The sequence below is a fragment of the Glycine max genome, chromosome 6 (assembly GCF_000004515.6).
Source record: "Glycine max cultivar Williams 82 chromosome 6, Glycine_max_v4.0, whole genome shotgun sequence".
Lineage (NCBI taxonomy): Eukaryota > Viridiplantae > Streptophyta > Magnoliopsida > Fabales > Fabaceae > Glycine > Glycine max.
Window position 1 is genome coordinate 18,428,414 of NC_038242.2, and position 24,511 is coordinate 18,452,924.

The 24,511-nt window shown below is 34.0% G+C and overlaps 3 protein-coding genes and 1 pseudogene across 4 annotated transcripts in view; 2 read left to right on the forward strand and 2 right to left on the reverse strand.

The window, feature by feature from the left end:
• Nucleotides 1-5,484, forward strand: part of LOC100809559 (pre-mRNA-splicing factor ATP-dependent RNA helicase DEAH1) — a 39,978-nt gene extending 34,494 nt beyond the window's left edge. For both annotated transcript variants that reach the window (XM_041016619.1, XM_006581940.4), the window contains 3 exons: nucleotides 4,077-4,139; nucleotides 4,227-4,299; nucleotides 5,019-5,484. In XM_041016619.1, the coding sequence (XP_040872553.1) occupies nucleotides 4,077-4,139; nucleotides 4,227-4,299; nucleotides 5,019-5,062 (180 nt within the window). In that variant the 3' untranslated portion in view covers nucleotides 5,063-5,484. The remainder of the gene's footprint in view (nucleotides 1-4,076; nucleotides 4,140-4,226; nucleotides 4,300-5,018) is intronic.
• A 5,015-nt stretch (nucleotides 5,485-10,499) lies between these two features.
• On the reverse strand, nucleotides 10,500-11,055 carry LOC121174993 (pentatricopeptide repeat-containing protein At3g02650, mitochondrial-like; annotated as a pseudogene).
• A 133-nt stretch (nucleotides 11,056-11,188) lies between these two features.
• On the forward strand, nucleotides 11,189-11,910 carry LOC102660918 (protein MAIN-LIKE 1-like). Its single transcript, XM_006582493.1, has 2 exons — nucleotides 11,189-11,419; nucleotides 11,548-11,910. The coding sequence occupies exons 1-2, from the start codon at nucleotides 11,189-11,191 to the stop codon at nucleotides 11,908-11,910; spliced, it is 594 nt and encodes a 197-aa protein (XP_006582556.1).
• A 7,077-nt stretch (nucleotides 11,911-18,987) lies between these two features.
• On the reverse strand, nucleotides 18,988-23,210 carry LOC100500245 (uncharacterized). Its single transcript, NM_001248341.1, is given in 3 exon segments — nucleotides 18,988-19,331; nucleotides 22,811-22,911; nucleotides 22,999-23,210. Coding segments are annotated over 3 exon segments (306 nt in total). The 5' UTR covers nucleotides 23,140-23,210; the 3' UTR covers nucleotides 18,988-19,267.
• Between the last annotated feature and the right edge of the window lie 1,301 nt (nucleotides 23,211-24,511).

Genomic DNA, 24,511 nt, shown 5'->3' on the forward strand with positions numbered 1-24,511 from the left:
ACTTTAGGAGAGACATGAAACAATGGATCATGAGGAAAAATAATTGAGTGAGGAGTTTGGTTTTCAAGAGAAGATGAAAGCATCCTGTTTATTAAGAAGCAAGCAATAAGCACTACAACTCCCCAATGGTGTATAGGAACATTGGAATTTAGCATTAGGGAACGAGCAGTTTCAAGAAGATGACGATTCTTCCTTTCTGCTATACCATTTTGTTGTGGTGTACGAGGACATGTGGATTGATGCAGGATACCTTTTGAAGACAAATAGGAGGACAAATCATGAGAGAAATATTCTTTAGCATTGTCACTCCTAAAAATCTTGACAGTTTTTCCAAATTGATTCTCAATCTCTTTAAAGAAGGACATAGATATAGACAAAAGTTCATCTGTCTTTCATTAAATAAACCCAAGTACATCTAGAAAAATCATCAATAAAGGTTACAAAATATCGAAAACCAAAAGAGGTAACACGACTTGGCCCCCAAATATCAGAATGAATGGTAGAAAAAGTCGAGTTACATCTTTGAACAGCTTGAGGAAAGGATGATCTAACATGTTTTTCTAGTTGACAAGACTCACATTCTAAGACTTGAAGATTCTTAAGACTAGGGACCATCATTTTCAACTTTGGCAGACTTGGGTGACTTAGACGATCATGCAAAAGTTTGGGTTTCGAAGTTGCAAAACAGGACATAGGAAAGTTAGGTTCTAAGTAGTAGAGGCCTCGTGATTCACGTCCTTCTCCAATCAGTCGACCCGTGCTATGTTCCTGAATCACAAAAGAATTAGCAGTAAAGGTTACTGAGCAATTCATTAAACGAGTTAACTGACTTAATGAAATCAGATTATAGGGACATTGAGGAATAAACAATACAGAATTTAATTTTAATAAAGGAGATAATGAAATTTGACCACTCCCTTGAGACGCAACTTTGGAACCATTAGCCACAGTGACAAGGTGAGGAATTTTGGGAAAGGAAATGGATGAAAAAGAAGACTTATTACCAGAGATATGATCAGAGGCACCTGAATCAAGTATCCAAGGACTAGAACCTTCAACTGATTGAGAAATATATAAAAAAAAACTTCGTACCCCATTGCCCAGAGGCTCTTCGCTATGCGAAGGTATGGGGGAGGGATATTGTACGCAGCCTTACCCTTGCATATGCAAAGAGGCTGTTTCCGGATTCGAACCCATGACCAACAAGTCACCAAGGCACAACTTTACCGCTGCACCAGGGCTCGCCCTCAATATATGTTGTCGAAAAACATGGTACAGAGGAAGATGAAGCTTGGCTGCCGGATTTCTCAAATTTTAACTTTAAATACTCTTGGTACTCCTCATCAGAAAACCTAGACTCTGATTTTTCTGACTTGGCTACCTGGGCTACTTTGTCAGGAAAGCTATGCAAGGAGTAGCAGTTTTGTTGAGTGTGGCCCATCCTCTTGCAATATGTGCATTGAGGACGTCCACCTCTTCCACTGCGGCCTCTACTGTTACGGCCTCCCCCTCTCCCACGAGGTGCAACCATGGCTGATGTTTTCACCGCATCAACTAGATTTTCATCCTTCAGCACATGAAGCACGCGAAGTAGTCTAGTGATGAGAGAGTCCATCGACGAAACTTGGTCTCCAGCAAGCACTTGATCATGCACATGATCAAAGTCTGAATGTAGGCTTCTCAAGATAAGCACCATGTAGAACTTATCCAGCTTCTTATTCACTTCCTCCAGCGAATTACCCCCAAGAAACCTCTTCAGTTCTTCCACAACAGCCCATGCTTTACCTATATGTTCAATCATGTCATGGCTTGTTTGCTTGAGGGTTGTAACCTTCATGGTTGCATCAAACAAGCTCTGAATATCATTGGCAAAGATTTCTCGGGCTTTATTCCTAAAGGAACAACATGTTTTGAATGATCTAAGGATCTCCAAAACATCTGGCTCAACTGATTGCCATAAAACAGCACAGAGCTAATAATCCAGCTTTTCCCACTCAGGTTTTCTGTCATTTGGAACAGTGTCAACACCTTTCTCCAAATGGTCATGGTGTCCTTGGCCGAGAAATCACAGCTCAACTGAAGCAGACCAAGACAAATAGTTCTTCTAGTTGAGTCTGGCAGTTGTGATGGTCAGGGTTCCAGAAAAAGAGAAAGCAGGGCCAGCAGAAGCCATTTCAGATCAATGATAAAGACCCTAACGGAAAAAAAGGTAGAGGAAAGCACGAGTTGGCACACGGACTTGCCGAAATCAAGAAACAACACTTGGAACGTACTCAGGGGAGGACGATGAAGCTGCCAGGACAAATCGGGCAAGCTTCCGGTGAAGGTACGACGGCGCGTGGACTTCACGCGCCGGAAAGCATGCGGGACTGTAACAGCGCGTGGCGGCTCTGATGGCAGAGCGACTTGCAGGGGTGGATCGCGCTTTTCACGGCGATCCTAACCCTGGTCTCGCCAGAGAGAATGGCGGCTGGCGACGGCGGCGACAGCGGATGGAACCCGCTTTGATGCCAAGTTGAAGCTAGATTTTAAGTGAGTAGTGACTGTTTACTCACAAGCTTAAGCTTTATTGCTTTAAACATACATATATATACACATTACAAGGCTTTAGTGAGAAGACAGCTTGATGGGACATCACAATGCTGTCTTCTGAAATAAGCTAAACAGCAAATACAAGCAAGCATGCATACATAATTTAACAACCTCTACATAACGAGATGGGAAGCCCAAGTGCAGGCGATGTACTTGGACAATTGATTGGGGCAAGAGATGAATCTAAAGGATTGGATGAAGGAGGAGACACGGGTTTGGGTCAAGCTTGTTGCTGGTATGTGGTCAAAGGAGGTGAAGTGCGAACAACGAATTAATGATTGAAGCTGGTGCAACAAAGGGAATAGAGGAAACAATCCGGGATGGGAGTTCTGTGGGCAGAGTAGCATTGTTCTCAGCTGAAGGAGAAGGGGCTGGTTTCGAATGAGAGAAGAAAGGGCTGGTTTCAAACCTTTTTTAGGCGCGAGTAGCAAAAAAAAAACACATCTGAAAGAGTGATAATCATTTAGGTAATTGATTACTGGTCATAGATAATCAAATACTTGAGGTAACCTAACATTAATTGATGAATAATCTATTACTTAGAGATTACTACAGTTATATAGCCCAAACGGAATCTATTACAAAGTTTTCAATTTTCAAGAAAATTTTCCAACATAATTTTGATATCAAAGTCAAACATAATAATGTTAGGAAGTCCTACATCACCTGTCTCAGTTCTCGGGGTGCAGTTTATATATCTATTAGGTAACTTCACTTAATGTCAATTGATTTTATGATGAAATTTAATATGGTATCAGAGCCTATAGCCCATCTTGGTTCTTGCCTATTCTATTAGGCTCTCTTGTTCTTGTAGGCATTCTGGGAAACATCTGTGGTGGGGTCTGTTAGGAAGTCCCACATCGCTTGCCTCAATTTTCTGGTTGCAGCTTATATAATATGTTGTGCAACTTTACTTAATGTCAATTGGTTTTAAGATGGAATCTAACAAATCATGCCAAAACCATCATTAATTTAATAGATATAATTAAAATCACATAAGACTTGATAAACCCTAGGACCCTCAATGTTTATTGATATAAAGCTAATAAAAATTACATCCAAATGAAAATTCTAACCTAGGAGTTGAATCATCAAAATATAAGAATTTTCAAATGTGGATGCGCTCTATGGAGAGTCTTCATCATCTATAGGAACAGCTTGAATAGCATGATATTTAGTGCTATGGAGTTGAATATCTTCTTCACTAACTGTAATATTGATGTAACCTGGTCCTGTTATGATCATAAAGGAACTATTTTTTTTTCTTAGTATGATCTGTGGCTGAGCTTGAGCCTTAAATTTTTAAAGAAATCCTAACAATTCAATCTGGTGTGTGCGTGTTTTTATTCCAATTTGAGGCAATTTGAAAAGAGAATCAAACAACTTTATGTTGCATTAATGTGCATTGGACTGCTATTGGTCTTGTAAAGAAAATCTCATCGTTTCTCTCATTTCATTGTTTTCTCTTTGTTTACCTTTCATAGGTTCTTCCCAGATGGGTTGTATACCATGAACTAGTACTCACAACCAAGGAATATATGAGACAGGTATTCCTAACTGTTAACCAATTCAAATGTTTCACGACTTCTTTCAATGGATGTTTCAGTAGCTGAAATCACATACACAAATTGCAGGTGACGGAGTTGAAGCCAGAGTGGTTGGTGGAGATAGCCCCCCACTATTACCAGCTTAAGGATGTTGAAGACTGTATGATCTTTCTTTCTCTCTCTTCATCTTTATATTGCCATTATATTTTTGCAAGGAGTCAACAACATTTCCCTTTGAGCTTTACAGATAATTGACCTTTTAATCAAGTTTTGTAATTACTATAGATCATAAAGAATCAGGTTGTAGATTGCATGCAAACAAGGTTCTTGTCATTAGTTTGTGAAGTATAATCCCTCATTTTTTAATATGGCCCATTCTAGTTTATAGGATGACATGCTGTTAATTTATTTTTCGGCCGTTTAGTGAAACTATTGTAGTATCTCTCCCTTTTCATTTAACACTTTATAATATATTAGAGATTAATAAGAGAATATTACAAGAGAATATAATGTTGCTCTTTTGATTTAACTTATCTTGTGTAACTTAATGGATAGTTAATTAGATAATTTGTTACATATCCCTTCTTTTATAATTAGACTGCTTGCAAAGATATACTACTGACTGTCGGTAAGAATTACTGTTATACCATGAGTTAATTCATTGAACATTTAAATAAATTCAAATTTAACCTATAAGTGCCAAAAAAGGTAATTGTAATAGTGAGCTAGGGGAGATATTTTGGACAATCAGCGTATAGCATAGTAATCAATTTTGAATTTGATGATTGTTATAACAAAAATAATTTGTTGATTTATGCCATATGCCATAAACTTTTATTCTCGTTAGCTATTGAGTTGTTGAATCAAATCTTGTGGCAGCATATTCGAAGAAAATGCCTCGTGGAGCAGGACTTCCATCGTAGGACAGATTGTTGGCATCTTTACATATGCTTTGGGAGGAGAAAGTACTTTTATCAAGTCATTTTGGGGGGATAAAAAAGTGTCATTCTTAAACATGGGAGACGTATTGTAAATATTTTTTCGCCGTAATTTATACTATAGCATGCATATTATATCTTGTTGAAATTAGCTTAGCCTGTAGTAACCCTCACTTGCTATAGTAGCTCTCCCTTGGTGAGTGGTGATATCATTTACATACAAATTTTGTCATCTAAGTTTCAGTTTCATTTTTTTTGTAACAAGTGCCATCTATAATTCAATTTTGTTAGTATTGCTAGTTTAATATTGTATACATTTCTTAAAGGGCACTGTTTTAACCCAGAAATATTCAGAGCGGCATGTATTTACTTCTGATGATTGTACAGATTTCATTTGATCTGGCAAATGCCTTTTCAATATTGTTCCCTATCATTTTGATTTTATTTATAACGCGTGACTTGTTCTGCCAATGTTGTACTTCAGATTTTATTTTTCCTCAATGTTAATGCTCCACTTTATAATGTAGTTTTAAAATCTGATTTAGCTACATAGATTCATCCTTGACAAGAGGCAGAATGTCTTGCGCACTGAAACATCCGTCATTTAGCTTAGTTCGTTTGGTCTATCAACAACTAAAGCATTTTTATTTTTGCTTGATTACTTATTTAGTCCCTTAATTTAAATTTGTTTTTTAGTTCCTGAAATTTAAAAATATTTTTTCTTATTTTCTGAATTTTGAGAAATTATTTTTTAAACTTCTAACATAATAAATTGATACTTTGTGATGATTTTTAATATTTTGTAATGGGCTTTTTAGTACTTGCATTTTTAAAATGTAAATTTAAGCGATTAAAAAAATTAATTTGAGTTAAAAATTGTCATTAAATATTAATTTATTATGTCAGAGACTAAAAAGAATAATTTGTCAAAATTCAGAAAAAAAAATTTAAATTTTAGAAATTAAAAATAACACACTTCAAATCTAGAGACTAAAACAATAATTAAGCATTGTTGAAAACTAATTTTGATATGAAAGACTAATTTTTATACTCATTTTAAAAGTTATTGAAATTAATTTGACAAAAAAATGGATTGATTTTCTATATTAAATCATAATAGTGATTTATTTTGAATTGATAATTAATATATAGTGGTGCATGTTTTTAGGTGTTATAAATTAATTTTTATATTTTAGCTGCTTGAATTTATATTTTAAAACTATCCTAAAGAGTAAAAAAAATTATTATAAAATGTTAAAAATTATCGTAAAGTGTTAGACTAAAAAAATAATGTCAAAATTCAAGAACTAAAAAATATTTTTAAACTTGAGGAATTAAAAAAAAAACATATCTTTCAAATTGAGTAACTAAAACAATATTTAAGTTTCTTTTATTATGAACAACTGAAACATTTTTTTTTATTATTGACAACTTAAGCATATTGTAAAGCCCTATTATTTTTGGCAAATGATCTAGAATTCCTTGTTTACGTAGGAATTAGGATATATCACTTCTCGAAAGCAATGTTTTAAGAAATGAATCCATGATTGAGTTGATCAAGATATAAGGTTGATGGGTGATCATTGATCGAACTAATAAACTAGTAATTGAACTACAAAAACTTATAAAATAACAAAATTTAAGAAAATGTATTATGTGTCATAAGTTTATAATAATTTATTATGATAGTCTAATTTAGGTGATAAGTTGATCCACTAAACAATTTTAAGATGGGTCAAACTAGTAGTTCTTGGTTCAATCGGTACAATTTGTCGACCATAATGGATTTGAACTCTAGATTATCAGTTTTTAAAATGCTGAGTTTGAGTTCATTTCTAAATTATTTTCTGCAACTTTCTTTTTTTCGATATTTTTTTTGGAAACTTTCACGCATTATTTGATTAATTTAATGGAATTTTTATTATTATCTAATAGTAATATAATTGAAAATTAACTTTTATAATAATTATTTTATAAATTGAAGTGGTTTTTTTAAAGAATTTAAAAGTTATTTTTAAAAAAATTATATAATTGAATCTCCCAAAGTGTCAACAACATGAGAACTTGTAGCAACATGTGAACTTACAACAATGTTAAGAATCTTTATGACGAAAAAAATGAGCATTAGAAACCTATTAGAAGACAACTGGAGCCTATTAAAGGACCATCAAACGAATAGAAGAAGGTATGAGCAAACAGAGCAATAAACGTTCCCATCTTGCAATTGTTAATCCATTTTGTTATATTTTCAAGAATATTTTTTTTATATCTGCAATAGCTTTTTGTAACTTTTTTGCATTTCAATTTTTTGTATCAACAGCTTTGGAGCATCATCCTACAGTCTTTTCAAGCAATACAACTTTTGTTAATAAATACTAGAAAATCTCCCCTAAAAAATTAGAATACTCAATTGAAATTTAAGCGCATGATCAATTTACTTCAAATGTTTGCTCATTTTTTTAATTAATATCAATATTAATAGAGGTCTAAAAAGAATATTTTAGCCTAATTTAAAAATTACAACCCACCACTAGGGCACGCTGACACTGCAGGTTGCTTCTTTCCTTTGTTGCCACTACACATCAGAGTCCCTTCATTTTTTTTTTGGAAGGCAAAAATATAGTATTATTAATAAGATATCTGGTACTGTAAGATAAATACAAGGCACCAAGTGTACCACCTTCCAAAACAGAAACCAACAATCCCTAAGCCCAACAACACCCAGCACGAAAGGAATATAAAATATTAACCAAAATACTCCGAAAGATTGGAAGACCAGTGGTTAAATTGAGTATGGAATCCTTTCTCTCTAGCTTTTTGCCATCCATGCCGATGGTATGTCATATCCTTTATGCTCTTAGGATGTGTTTGGTAGAAAAAAGAGAAAGAGTGGGAAAAAAAATTAAAGAAGAGATATAGACATGAAATAAAAAAAAAAGTAATGAGAAGAGATATTAGTAAAAATAGGTGAGAAATAATACAATGTATTTCATTTTTTAACTTATTTTTCTCTTCCCATATCAAACAAAAAACAAAATCCATCTTTCTCCTCCCTCCAATTTCGTTACAACCAAACAAAGGATTAAGAGCTTCAACTGTGATTTTTTTTTTATTGGGCTATGCTTATTTTTTTTTCATGTGTTCATTTCCTGAAATTTGAAATGTTTTTGAACCGACTTGATGACAGCATTACTTGAACCTTGTAATATATTTGGAATTGTAGGGTCAAATTTGTGTGTCATTAGCTTTGGTTTGTGGCAAGACTTTTTAGGAATTTGCTACGGTGGGAAAGTTCTACATATCGTCCACTGTCGGTAGGATATTCTAGTACCTGTTTTCATACTTACACTTAAAAAAAATCACATCTAAACTCATATTCGCATCCATAATAACTTTAATACTTATATCCTTCTTTAATAACTTTAATACTTGTATCCATCTTTATTAAGCACTAAATCTTCATACATGTATGCATTACTCGTACTTTAATTAATATGAAAATTAATAAATAATATAAATTAAAATTTGATAGTAATTAAATTAAAATCTCATTCAAATATATTTTATAAAAGCATAATCATAAAATTAAAATGATAAAATATGTTTTTGGTATCTTCAAAAAATTTTAAGTTCGATTTTATTTCTTCTAAATTTTTTTATTTTTCATCCCTATAATTTTAAAATCTCTATTTTTGTCTTTCTAAATTTGAAACTTCTAGAACATGACTTTCAATGATTTTTTTTTCTTGCAAAAGGCCCTCTTCATTAAAACTATAGGTTGAAGAAAAAAAAAAAAGTTGAAGCCACAATCAACGTTCTGCACAGACTTAATTCCAGTGGCACGCTTTTATTTTTCATACAAGATCAAAAAGTAAAGTGAATGAAAGAGAAAGAGCATTTAAGAATATAACATGTTAGTTCAAAAATCAAATTCTAGTGAATATATATTCAACAATGCTGATGTTAGGTGCACCAGCATTATTGTTGGTGCACCCAACATATTATATTAAGGGACAAAAATATTCTAGGGTATTTTTTTTTTAAACAAATGTGCAGCGCCCCCCATTTCTCTTCTTCTCTCACACGACTGTGCACCCAGCGCCTCCCAATTTCTCTTTTCTCACGCGACTCTTCTTCTTCACCTCTTCTTGGGCCGCTCTGCTTCTTCTTGCGCCTCTGTCTTCTTCTTCATCCCCTGCGCCCCGGTTTGTCCTTGCGTTGTGCTTTGGAGCTTTGCTTTGACGACATTGAGGACGTGCTCTGCTCCATCGTCGACCGTCAAGGTAAGTCTCTTCTCCCCATGGTTTCCCTTTCTGCTTCTTTTTTTGTTTGTAATGTGTTTAAGTTGATACACATAGGGATTTAGTTGATCCACATTAGAGGTAAGTGATAGGGCTATGCATACGGATCAAGTAGGAGGTAGATGATTCGTAATAGTATGTAGCCTTACGGATGAAATAAACAGAATACGAATCAAGTTGATCCGTAAGAGTCATACGAATCAAGTTGATCCGTAAGACTCATACGGATCAACTTGATCCGTATGAGCCTGACAGACCAAGTTGATCTGTAACACTCGTATGGATGTATGAGTCTTACGGATCAACTTGATCCGTATGACTCTATTTTAATTTAAAAAATGCAAAATAGGTTATAATTTATGAAAAATGGTTTTTATTAGGGTTTAGGGTTAGTTTTGAGGCTTTTAGGGTGAAGTAGAGTACGATTGAATAATGAAATAAGTTTCAAATTATGCTTTAATTCTTTGATGAAGTTGATATTGATTTGAAATTTGATTATGCTACAAAGTTTTGGTTTGTATTGTATAATGTTTGAATTGTTTGAACATGTTGATATTGGTTAGAAATGTGGTTAGTTTGTATTACTTTTCACTTTAGTGGAATACCTTAAGCCAAATGACTTAAGATAAGCGAATACCTTAAGCCAAACCATGGGTTAAGCGAATACCTTAAGCGCATAACTTGATTTTTGGTTATAGGAGGAACTCAATCTTTTTACCTTTTTAATTACTTATCCTATAAGTAGTTATGGAGAATTTCATTGACATACCTAAAGTAAATGTGAACCACATACTTTAGATAAGTATTTAGCCTATTAATTAAATTGTGATGAATTTGTGTATTTATCCTATTATGTTTAGGATGCCAACTTCCTAAGAAAATGGTATATGGTGTTCGTCCAAGCGTTGATGAGTATGACAAGTTAATACAGTCTCTCTGGTTGGAGGCTTTGGATTGCAAAATGACAGAAAAGGTACATGAGGAAATGAAAGGGAGTGGTTTGCGTGTGAAGGGCATCACAGGGGGTTTGATTAGAGTTGTCAAGGAGACGAAGAAGGAGGTTGTGGAGGCTGAGAGCATTACTACAGTGGCATAAACATTGTTTGCTGAGCAACCAATGTTTACACCATTGCAACAATGCTCTCAGCCTCGACAAACTCCTTCTCCATCTCCTTGACAACTATAATCAAACCCCTCGTCATGCCCTTCACACGCAAACCACTCCCTTTCATTTCCTCCTATAGCTTTTTTGCCATTTCCCAATCCAAAGCCTTCAAACAAAGAGACTGTATTAACTTGTCATACTCATCAATGCTTGGAGGACACCATAATCTTGCATCTCCCCACCATTTGAATAAGCGCTAGCAAGAACAGTGTAAGTGTACACATCTGATCTGAAGCCCGTACTTTCCCCCAACCTCGTCATCGCCACAGCTTTCCCCATTTCCCCAGCCTTCAAATTCGCCGTAACAAGACAATTGTAAAGTAATAAGTGTCTGCATGAGGCACATAATGAAAAGCCTCAAAATTATCAAACACCTACAAGGCAACCTTCCCTTTCCGCAACCTGGAGAAGGAACTAATGAACTAATTTAGAATCCTGACATTGAGGAGTCCACCGTCCTTCTTCTCTCCAATGTCCTTAATGAACTCCCACAACGGGTACACACTATACATGTTAATGAGCACCTGAAAATGAAATTACTTTTTGAAGGGTATAAGTTGTTGAATTGTGTTTTGTTTGAAAAAGGTAATATTGTGATGAATTTGTGTGGTTTAGTGATGGAATTTATGCTAAAGTTTGCAAATCATGGTTAGAACTAGAGGCTTAGGTCGTGCCTTAGGTAGGGTTATAGGTAGAGCCCTGGGGAGAGAGGATGATCATCATTCGGATAGTGCCCATGTTGCTGAGGATGAGCCTGTGGTAGTTGCAGACATAGATGCACCTGGTGCAGACGCTGGTCATGATGCTGAGGGATTTCCAGGTGGGCCACGTGACCCATCAGTGCTTACCGAGTATGCTAACCATGTTGCAGTTAGCGTATAGAATGGAGAGGTATTTATAATTTTTAAGTTAACTTATTTGTTAAGTATCTGTTATTATTGAAATTTGTGTTCCTTTAAATTATTATGTTAATAAAGTGTCTATTCCTTTATACTTCAATTCAGGACCGTCCTGAATTGAAGTTATCCTCCCATGGGAGGAAAGTGCAGAAATTTGGTAGGCCTGCTCCTGAAATTGAGGGCCTAGGTACTGCCACAAGACTAAGTCCTTTGATCACATGTTCAATAGACACTAGCGATTGGAGACTTATATCTGCGTTCGTGGAGAGGTGGCACAGAGAAACTAGCAGTTTCCATCTTCCTGTGGGGGAGGTTAGCATCACCCTGGATGATGTGGCGTCTCTGCTTTATCTTCCCATTGTTGGCGCCTTCCATACCTTCGAGCCTCTGCACGTCGACGAGGCCGTGTTGATGTTGGTGAAGTTACTAGAGGTCTTCGGAGAGGAAGCCAGGGCCGAGACAGCATAGTGTCATGGACCATACGTACGCCTATCTTAGCTATGAGATATATATCAGAGCAGATGTCAGACCGAACATTGAACTGTTGCAGCTCGTGCCTATGTTCTACATCTTTTGTATATTTTAAGTTATGTTGGTTTATAATTATAATTTTAATTTAACATTAATTCGTCTAAAACTAAAGATTAGTTGTATAATTAATTCAAAGGACTGAAATATACTTTCAAATTTCACTACATAATTAAATATCATAATTATGATATTACCAATTAAATATCATAATTAAATATATTTGTCATTCTCTCTTTAGATTAAAACTTGAGATCGAAAAATCCTAACTAATATTATAAGTGAGTTGAAAAAGAAGAATATGAAAAAAAATGTAATAAGTTGATAGATGAGGAGTTTTTTTTATATTTTATTTACTCTCTTTGTTTTTTTATCTTTCTATACTTTTTTATTTACCAAGAAATTTATTTTCTGCTCCCACTGTTATCATTTTAATTTAACCAATTTCTTGATTTAGGTAAACCATGAACATAAAATAATAATCATACGGTTTCATTCCGTAATGGACACGAATTCAAACATTACATTAACTTCGACATAGTGGAAAGAAATAAAATTTGCATGAAATACTACAACTAAGTAATGCTAATTTTGCGACAAGGACATGTCGTCTTCCATTTCCATTACATGTTTACTAAAAATAGCTAAAATTTCTATTGATACAAATTATTTCAAGTAGTTAGACTGCACTAAGACCTTTAGCATGTCATCGTTAGTTTTCAGTTTAATACTTTCGAATTTGATAATTTTATTTGAATACTCATGGTGGCTTGGTTGTCGAAAAAATAATCGCCTTACCATTTGTGTTTCATGAATATCATAAGGGGGAATCCCATGAAGCACAACTTGTTTGATCAAATCCTTCAGTTCATCCATGGTACATCCGGAAGGAATGTCAAAATTTTTGAGATTTTTTTCTGTGAACGAGTAACCAACAAACTCATGTTGGCGTGGCATGTTCAACCTCCCATTGTAATATAGCAGATCATCATGAGTAGGGGTCATAGTCACTTCAAGTAAGTTTAATATACCATCTGGTGTTCTACCAATGGTGCATAATAACTCAATCCGATCAACACATGAAAATTGATTATTACACATTAACATTGTGTTAACATCATCATCATTTTTCAGTTGCATACATTGAAAGCGAAATTGGTTATTTGTATCTGTGAATGGATGCCGGTAGTAAATTTCATCCAAATATTGTTTATCAGTTAGCTGAAGGGTATTGTGTATTCTAGTTTTTAACGTTTGAAAATCAGAAGTGTCAGGTACTCGAATGGATACTGGAGTGGAAGTTTGAAAATAAACACCACTGTCGTTGTGAACAATGGATCCATTTGGAAAAATAAAACCTAATATCGAGTTCACAATTGTCTGACTGCTTATTTCTCCCAAGAATGCCATACTTTGTTCTACGAATTGGGTTAGGAGAGAATGTGTGATTTTTTTACAGTGTTCGGGCGTGTCATATATGTAGATGAGTTTCAATATCATTGCTTTAATTTTTTTAAAAAAAATAGAGACGCATGCAGATGGTTTCTGTTTGCGTTGTCAACTACAACAATGTCGTGACATGCTTTATCTTACATCAGAATGTGCTGACAAGTCTTACAATGTCCTCACGCTTTATGTTAATACGCATGCATTTCACAACGTGTTGTCAACTCGGACAATGATTTATCATACATGTGTACTTTATTTTAGTTGTACCAATTAATTTTTTTCTTAACGCAAGAATTAAGTAATAATTTTTTTCTTAACGCAACTTTAAATATTTCTTAACTACTCACAGCATTTTAACTTCAATTTTAGTATTCTTAAAAACTCATTAAATTTTTTCCTTCAAAAAAAAGGAAAAAAATCTCGTTAAATTTCTCTAAAAAAATAACTCGCATTAAATTCAATATTTTTTAATAAGAGTAAATAGGCATTTTGGTCCTTAACTTTTGGCCCCTTTTGCAAATTTGTCCCTATCTTTACATTTTAAAAGATAGGGACTAATTTGCAAAAGGGGTCAAAAGTCAGGGACCAAAATGACTATTTACTGTTTTTAATAATTAAGAAAACAAGTTAAATCTTAATATATAATTAAGGGACTAATTCTCAAATTTTAAGTAATAATTCATTATAAAATAAGTCAAAATTAATTAAACAAACATAACATGGTACATAACTTGGTGGGAACTGTGTTAAAGATTATTGTGTTCAAACTTAATTCAACAAATATACAAAGACAGATAACTCTAATGTGAGATTAAAATTCATAATGATCAGCCATTAAAAGGTACATGTTCAGGCATCATTTATGTCAACACAGTCTCTTTTGAACATCATGAAGCTTCTATAATGTTGTATTCTATTAATATATGGAGTTGGTCACTGTTTTGCCTGAGAATGACAATTGCTAGACCATAACAATGTTACAGGCGGTAAAGGATAATGGTTAAATAAACCGGTTGTACATGCAAAAACAATATTAACTCAATCGTCCACAACTGATTGCATAAATATTAAAAAAAAACACTTTATATCTAGAATTTACCTTAACAAAATGATTGACATAGACGTGACCGATACAAATTATGCGATGCACTGAAAAATCTACTGGTGGTTGACTTCTAAGAGAAAAGAACGTCATGCTTTGTTGTTGAGACAACGATACAAGGATTACATTATACCTTGATGCAATGACATATCCCATGTCAGTTATATCCATCCACTTATCCATATTCACCTTAATGAAACAAATATAGACGTCAAATTTAATTTTAAAGTTAACTCTTAAAAAGCAAAACATAAATTACATACCTTGGTTAACCCATCAACAAGTAGTGACATCCTTAATTTCTCAAATTTGTCCGTGCCACAAAAGAACTTGATATAGTCATCTGAGAATTTGCCAAGTTCTTTAAGCAGATGGTTGCAGACCAATGACCAAGAGTCTTCACCCATACCTAATAAATCAGCAACCGACCGATATCCACAGTTTTTGTCTGCTTTGACATCCACAATGTTGTCAGTGAAGTCGTGCATAAATGGCTGAAATTGATCCAACATAGACATGATCCTTCTTGGATTGGGCTAGTCAGAAGATGATACACTACGCCTGACTAACGAATTGCTATTTTGCACAAAATGAAAAACATCTAAATACTCCTAATAAGATGGATCACGCTTTGTTGACCTTGGGTTTCTGTTCATCAATTTCTTCGGTGCACCTTTTGTGTTAACCTTTGCTGGAGGAGGACACATAGAATTTTGATCAGGGTATGCAATTTCCCGAAGTTTACTCTTTAGAGTAAACTTACCACAAACATCAAGTTCTTCAAATCTTTTAGATATGGTTTCCATCTCTTCCTTGATGCTCACTTCGGGCTCAGATAACCCTTGGTTTGAAAAACTAAGTCTCCTCCAAAACATATGGATTGAATCTAGTGGGATGCAACCAACAACATATTTAGATAGCTCATATGCACAAGGATGACCGTGCGTGATTCTCATGACACAACCACAAGTTGAAGGATTCTTGCTAGCATAAGGTACACACTCAAATTCAGCAGCAATCTGATTTAAAGCATACCTTAAAACCATTCCAAGAAGCCTCTTGTATAAGGTTTTTTTAAAGACATGTCCAACCACATGTGTACTTGTTTCAAATGATGCTTTAATTTCCATGTGCTGCAGCGTCATCATGTTGTTCATGACATCCCTGACACTGCATAAGTCTCCAAGACTATTCTGTAACACTCTTTTTAAAGCCCGGTGAGCAGATTCAACCCTACATTTCAAATAAACAAATAACAATAAACATATACAACAATAAAATTCCATCAATTCATCAATGTTAATAGAAATAATTGAACATTTTCATACCTGTTTGTTGTTGTATTTCCTAAGTGCATCACCTTATTTGTCCAGGCAGTAACAAATTTTTCCTTGTGTAGGATTATTCATGTTTCGCTGACATAGTCAACAAAAATTCGCCAAGGTGAACAAACCATTTCAAACTTTTTCAGGCATTCATCGAACTCCTGTTTCAAAGGACAATCAACTAGAGTTCCCCAGGCATCCATGACATACTCCCAAGCATTTTTTTGACCAATTAATAATTTACATTTGACCTTGACATTCTTGTTTATGTGAAAGTTGCACAACAAATTTGTACACTCAAGAAATACAGTTTTCACTGCATTCATCAATGCTAGGTCTTTGTCAATCACAATAACTCCATGGAGTGCATCATCACGTCTTAAAAATATACCTCAAAACTGTTCTAAAGCTCATACCACATTATTAAGACGTTCACCCTCCAGATATGCAAAACCAGCAAAGAATGTCATCCCTGTTGGTGTCACCCCAACAAAATCAAGTAGTGGGAGTCTGTACTTGTTTATTTTGTAGGTACTGTTTATCAAAAACACCAAATTACATGCATTGACTAACTTCACTGCATCAGGGTGACACCAAAAGATATCACGTACCACGTCTTCATCCTTTAATCTATGCCAATGAATATATTGATCCCGTTCAAGAAGTTTCATTAGATGTTGCATTTCAGTATCACTTCTTCTAATGGAAGAACAATATGCACTTCTTGCATTGTATATTTGTTTGATGGTTGTACAACTATTGGCATTGTGCTCCTTCAAAGTTAGCAGAATGTTTCTTGGTTTTACCATTGACTTGGTCATATCAGCAATAAGTGTCTTTTCAGCTTTAGTCAATCGCCCAGCGTATGGATGTCCAACTAATGACTTGACTAATTCATGATTATGAATCCCACACATGAACTTCACCATCCAACCTTGCCCTCCAACCACTGGTTTGTCATAAAGCTTGAAGGGACACCCACATTTTCTAGTCCCAATATCTCTTCTAACAAATTCTTTCTTCCTACACTTATACTCACCACTCCTTTCACAGCCAATTAACACAAACGAAGTCTTTTCTCTACTACCAATGTTTGTGTCAGACCTTATAATGACCGCCACAAATCTGTTTTCATGAGCAACGGATCGAGCCCACTGCAAAACATCATTTCGGCTGTCAAACACCTACAATGCAACCTAGACAATTTTAGTTTTCTACAACACATTCATTTTATTAAATCACTCATAATAATGAATATTATTATCTGAGAAGTATTGAACGCATCCGAACAATCAACATGTGGTTCATTCACACCACATTCTTGTTCATTTTGATCATCCATATCAACTTCTTCAGACATTATACTGTCATACATTCATTGATCTTCGTCCATCTTAATAATAAATCATAAATTTTAACATAAACATACAACATCTAACCGCACTATACATATCATACAAAACTACATAATCTTTTACTAGCAGTCACAATAACTAATGATTAGTAAAATGCAAAAATCCAATATCATTCTACATACGATTTTAATCAATTACACTTATAAACAATTAAATTATTTTTAAAATGACAATACAAACAAAGTAATAATTAAAAAAATTATAAACTTAAATAAATGTTACAAATTCAAAATCTGTATAAGTCTTACAGATCAACTTGATTCGTAAGGCTTATACGGATCAACTTGATCTGTATGCTTAATATAAACATACGAATCTGTATGTTTAATATAAACATATGGGTCAACTTGATCTGTATCAGCCTTACAGATGAAGTTGATCCGTATGATTTAGGGACCACCCAACTCACGCACACCCTGCATAAATGCGTATCTTGTATGTTGTCGACGACGAACCAACCACCGCAATAATGAACACTGGCCCCTTCACCTTCACCGAAGCTCACCTATCGCAAGAAAAAATCACACAGAAAATAAAAAAGCTTCACAGCAAAAAGCACTACACACCCACCTTTTTAACGAAGAAGATAGACGAGGGACATTTCTGACATTTTTAAAAAATGCTGGGTGTACCTAGCATCAGCCTTATTAATATGATGGATGAGTGCAGTCCGGTGGATTTCAAACTAAAGCCATTATTTTTGTTGTCCAAACCATTAACAGAAATAGAAAACTGAGGTACAAAAATTATGCCTCAAAACTTTCCCGTCCTATTCATACTCAATCGTACTCAAATGGACATCTAAATCCCAAATTTACTCAATCGTACTCAAATGGACATCTAAATCCCAAATTTTCTCCTTCCGCGTACTGCACATGTCGTGCTTGAAATTCAGCCAAATAAATGAATTCAAAATCAATGAAATGGACAGAAAACACTAATCATCCAAAAAAACAAAATGCAGATATTGAAATAAAAATCAACACGGGTTTGAAGTCGTTAAGTCAACACGCATTAGGAAAACTAGTTGTCATTGCAGAGATTTGAAGAGGCTGTAGTCCTTGTCAGAGGTGGTGTTACCGCCACTGAAGACGCTTTGGATGTGTGGTGAACAAACTCCTCAAGGTTAGATCTGTGATGAACAAAATCATTTGAGGTTAGGTATCGAGGAATTACTAAGCCAAATTGTGCGGACTCGGTATTGAAGAACAAGTGTGACTTCAGGAACGTTGGGCACTGAGGATCTAACAATGGCCGCACCGGAGAGGACAGCATACTCTGACTCCAGAGAAGATGGTTCAGACATGCAAACCGTCAACAAGGAATTGAGGGAGGACATTGGAATTCGGCATCCACAAATCAGAAAGAAATATTTTCATAAAAAAATATTTCCTTTTGTTCTTAAAATTTATGTTTAACAGAAAAGTTAACCCTGTTTGTTATAAAAGGGGACTAAAAGTAATGCAAAAAAAAAAAAAATGGAGTCGGGAGTACCGACAGTAATAAGCTAAAACATTAAGGAATCAGTGAAATTAACTATTAATAAAAAGGTTTATAGGCCCATACCTTTTTGTATATATTTTTCTCTCTATTTTGATTCATTGTTTTTAAGATTTACGTTAAAATAGCTACACAAATAATCTTATATTTTTTTAATGTTTATTGATTTAATAAATTAAAAGAATACATGCTTTAACTTTTAAAATGAAACACATACTCTTATTAAAAGACTATAATTTCAAATAAATTAACAATAAAAATATTACAGTAGCATAAAGAGGAAATATAGCTCTCCTCATATTTCAGACCATCTCCATCTCTAATATATAAATATCAATAAACTATAAAATTATCCAAATACGCAGGTATCCAGTCTTCGCAAGCATCTTTAACACGAAGAACAGTGAAACATTTCAATGACACTCTAAAACTTCCTTTCACGCTTGTTGGTTAATTCCCGAAAAGACCCCACAAAAAGGTTTTTTCTGCCTCAAAATCTTGAGATCTCAACTTTGTTTGCCGGGTCTAGGAGGTCCAAAGTAGTTTGTTATCAATCCCATTAAAGAAAACCTGGGATTCAAATTAACATCAAGTCAACAGTTTTAACAGTGAAAAACAAAACGATATGAAATCTATATACATCGAAATTAAGTACAAACTATTTTATATCGTGTTCACATTATGGAAGAAGAAATGAAGAAAAATAAAATACTTACATGAAATTTATATACATCGAAATTAAGTACAAGCTATTTTATATCGTATTCACATTATGGAAGAAGAAATGAAGAAAAATAAAATACTTACAAGTAACCATATATATATCTGTGGTACGTGCAAGTGCGCCCAGATATGCAACTGTTAATATACTTTGTAGAAATACTACTTTAGTGAGCTACACTTTGGAATATTTTAAGAAATCCAAGTTGTATACTTCTAAAAAAGAAGTGGAAGATAATAACAAACCTATATATAAAGTCTATGGTTATGGTAATATCCAAGATTAACATTATTTCTGCAAAAGGTAAGAATTGGTTTTAGCATTCTTACAGGCTGAAAATCTCCATCATAAATGTATCCAAACCTTAGACTATTCTATGTGTGCAGCGAAACAGTAGAACAGAGCAAAAATGTTTTTTTGCAATGTATTTTTAATGCTCAGACAAGTTACCAAACATCAGTATCAATGTTAACTCAGTAAACTACAATTTAGCCTTTTTCAATAATGGCATATAAACTTATTTCGTACATTAGACATTACTATCCTAGATGACCTGACTTGAACAGGGTTATTTAGGTTTGTACCTATGTCCTTTGAGTTTTAAGAAGACGGGAACCTAAGCCTGATTGATGAACCACAACTATGTGGACTCTTCCGAGTTCACTTTGGCCATATAGGATCGTTATCAGTTGTTGAGGTGGTAACCTGGATTTCAATCGAATGCTCCAGAAGAAAACAAAAAGACATTAATATCCTACACGTTTCCTAAGCTCTATGGTTAAAAATTTCAAGGATTGTTTAACTATTCTCCGGGAAAGTGGACATTATGACATTCTAAATATGTACAGGTTTTCAAAACAAATTTCAGGGCATTATTGATTTCTTGGAAAGTAAAATTCCTATGTTTTCATTGATTTTTATCCCCATGACAAGGGATGGGCATGCTGTTTTCACACAACATGGGTATGCAAGTAATTTGTTGCCCAGCTATTGGCTTTCACTCCCACTTCTTTCTACCACATTCATTCTCCCATTATTTGAATTTTGAAAACCATTTCCAATAGTATTAAATGCTAACAGTAGGTAGGAATAGGTACTTGTTTAACCAGAAATAACATTACTTGTCATATACCTTGACATTTTCCTCCTAAACCATTAAATAACATGCCATATACCTTGAAGCATGCTTCAGAAAGTTGCATGGTACAAAGAAAAATAAATTTAAACACGTAGTTACTAGAACCACATACAATCTCAGTTACTTTTTAACAGTCCACACATAAGAATATGGCGCTATTTGATAGGAATACCTACACTCGTAAGTTAAAAAAATGACTAAGGCTTTGATGCACTTAAATGTATGACCAGCAATCCTATAAACATTTTATGCAAAAGAAACACCTGTGAGAAGTAGCTGTCCTATCTACCCTGACAGAACAAGATTAGACAATTACCTAATTGATGCATCGGGCAAAGCATGTGCTCCATTAAAATAAAAAATTCTGCAGTAAAAGGAATCTACCCAGAGTATTGATTGGAATTAAAAAAGGTTGGGAGTGCCCAGGAGAATTGAAAGCAAAAATCAGAAGTTTATCTTCTCTATGTAATGGCAACTGCTAGTTCACCATAAGGAATATTGCATTCTATCCCTCTAGCAATCACTTTCTGTTTGCTATTTTCTCATGTTTCTACGTTTAAGTTATTTGGGATCAATATTACAAAATGATGAGAAAATTAGGGAAGATATCACAGATACAAATCAAATGGTTAAAATGGACCACTCAGGTTATCTGCGATGGAAAGTATCTACAAGCTCATAAGAAAGTTTTGTCATATAACTATACAGCTAGTTGTACTCTATGGTAATCAACATTGGGTTTTAAAGGAACAACAGAAAAGAAAAAAAGAGAGTAACATAAATGAAAATGTTAAAATGGATACGTAGTTGTGTCCCCTTCCAAGAAAGGACAAGATACAAAATGATTATATATTAGGAAATATTGGTGTGACACTTGTCAAGGAGAAGATGATGGAAAATCCGTTAAGGAGGTTTAGAGTTTAGGCATGTACAAAGAAGGCCATTGATGGCACTAGTGAGAAGTGTATATAACAATAACTGCATAGTTTTCAGCTACGTGAAAATGGGTAGAGGGAGATAAAAAATGGCATTGAAGGAAATTATCAAATAGGATCTCATTGTGAATAATATCCATGAGAATTTGATTCATATAACCGATGACGTAGTGTGATTCATATAATCAACCTCACCTAGTGGAATAAGGCTATTGTTGTTTGTTGAGGGCTTGGGGCTATTTAATAACTCTTCTAATCCTTTTGTGAATACCATAGACTATGTTTGGAAGGCTGGCAATAGGGGGAGTGATAGAGAATGAAATGGAAAAACTTACAATCGGTGATCCAATCCAACCAATCCATTATGTTTTATTTTTATAATTAAATAGATTGGTTGGATGTATACATGAATGCATTGGATGGTTACTAGATAAATGGATCAAAATGCCAGTTGCCACCCCCACCTTTGAAAAACACCAGCACATAATTCAAGCATAAGTTCAGATAGATATCAAAGGCCCGATTAAGGTCATCCATTAGCTCAGCCCAACATCTAGAATTCTACATCAAACATTCAATCCAATACCTAGTCAAAGGCTAATCTTGATCAAGTATCAATCCTAATCCTATCAAGATTTCCCTCATCAACAAGACATGACCAAGCCTATACGAAAACTACATTTCGCAAATCCATACGTAGGGCATTGCCCCCAGGAATGATCAAGCAATTGTTGACTTGAGTGTTAAACTATTTCATCTGTTTGGCAGGTTCTTGTCCTCAAGAGTAATAAAGACTGGATCGTAGACAGAGGAAAAATTCTATTTGATCCTACTCTTGACACTTCTGGAACAAAAGAAGCATCCATTAATAAGATTAAAAGAATAAAAACAAAAAAGAAGGAAAAAAGATCCTTATTGTCGATTTTAACTTACTAAGCCATAAAAGTAAGCCTACAAATCTGACTTCTTTGGTATTGCCTATATTTTTTTTCTGATTCCGTCCCCTTAAGAACACAAATTCCTATTCTTTCCAGTCCTAAGTATGTATGTATTTCAGAAACTTAAAAAATAACACTTCTAGAAAAGTGGAAAATGCACTAGCTCCCAAACCTAATAGCAATTTTCAACTTTTTTTAAGGTTTGTATTATTTTAATCTAACGGCTCACACAATCAGATCCGCCGATCCGCAAACAAAACAACTCACAAAGAAAAAATCAAACACGAATGCGAATGAAGAATTGCGAAGAAACTCACATCATAGCCATCATAACTTGTTTGAGATCGTTCTCGACATTCCGCATGTTCGCGACGGATTGCGCGCAGAATATGAGCGCCAGCCAAGAGCTCAGTTTGTACTGATTTCACAAATAACAGAAGAAGAAAAACATGTGTTAATGGGTCGAAACGGAGAATGCGTTGCGAGATCGATGGAGAATACAAACCCTGAACATGACGCCGGCGACGCCAAATATGACGGCGATGAAGCCGGCGTAGTCGATCGGAAGGTCCTGCGGCGAAATCTGCGGCGCCACGTAGGGTCTCGCCGCCGAGGGCTGACGAGGATCGTTAGGGTTTGATGACATCTCCGATTTCTCTCTCGCGCGCCACAGACAGGTGTTGACAGAGGTTATCTGATTTTCTCAGTAAATTTTCCTTTGCTTATAGAATTATTTAATATTTATAGTGCGAAATTTGCGAATTATTTTATCAAGATTGTTATTATTTTTTAAGGTAAAAAGTCACTTTTATCCCATGACGTATAATTTATTGACAAATATATCCTGAAATATGAAAATACAAAATTTAGTCCTTGAAAATATAAAAAGTGTGACAAATATATCTAACAGTTAACTTTCGTCGGTCACCGTTAATAGAATAGTCTACGTGGTACAGATGGACGAATTTGTCATTGAAATAATTGTCAATGTAATTATGCTGACTAGATTTGATGGAAATGTCAGTAAGATATCATTTTGAACATAAATATCAATAATTTTTTGTCAGACAAAAAATGTCAATCTTTTTTTATGGGAGAAAAATGTCAATAATTTGTTTTAGACATAAATGTCAATAAGTTCATGGGACCAAAATGTCAATAAATTATTATTGTTGGATGAAAATGTCAATATTTTTATATTGGACCTAAATATCAATATGTTTCTATTAGATTAATTTGTTAGACCCGAAATTTCATTTTATTTAAGGGTAAAAATAATTTTAGGATAAATTTTCGTCATTTTTTATCGTTACAAACATATTACAATAATCACTTAAAAAATATATTAACAAACATAATTTAAAACAAACATAACAATAATGATAATATTAATTATCAACCATAATTTGTCTATTATAATATAAATTATTCAAAATAAACATTGTACCATATTACCAAAATAAACATTATAACCGTGTACCAATTATTACAAATTTTTCCAAATTATAATAATTAGTCATAGTCTACTATAAGTAAAAGATAAATATATCTCATATTTCACTTCTTTGAATCTTGATTATTTTATTAATGATGACGGAAGTTAACGTCCGGATATGTTTATCACACTTTTTATACTTCCAATGACTAAATTTTATATTTTTATCCTTCAGAGACGTATTTGTCAGCGAAGGGAGAAGACGAAAAATCAAGAACATATTATATGACAAATATGTTCATATATTGACAATTAGAAATGACAATGTTGTCAATCATTTCAGTGACAAATTCTTCTCTCTGTGCCTATTTTTTATTAATGGTGACTTGGGAAAGTTAACATCTAGATATATTTGTCACACTTTTTATATTTTCACATATTAAATTTTGTATTTTCATTTTTTAGATATGTATTTGTCAGTGAATTACATCTTTAAGGACAAAAGTAACTATTTATCTTATTTTTTATGAAGTTTTTTTCATTATAATTATTGTAGATAAAAAAAAAAACATAATACAGAAAG

Coding starts and splice junctions, on each gene's coding strand:
- LOC102660918 (XM_006582493.1), top strand. CDS start 11,189: ATGGTTAGAACTAGAGGCTTAGGTCGTGCCTTAGGTAGGGTTATAGGT. Junction 11,420..11,547: donor CTAACCATGTTGCAGTTAGC/GTATAGAATGGA, acceptor ACTTCAATTCAG/GACCGTCCTGAATTGAAGTT.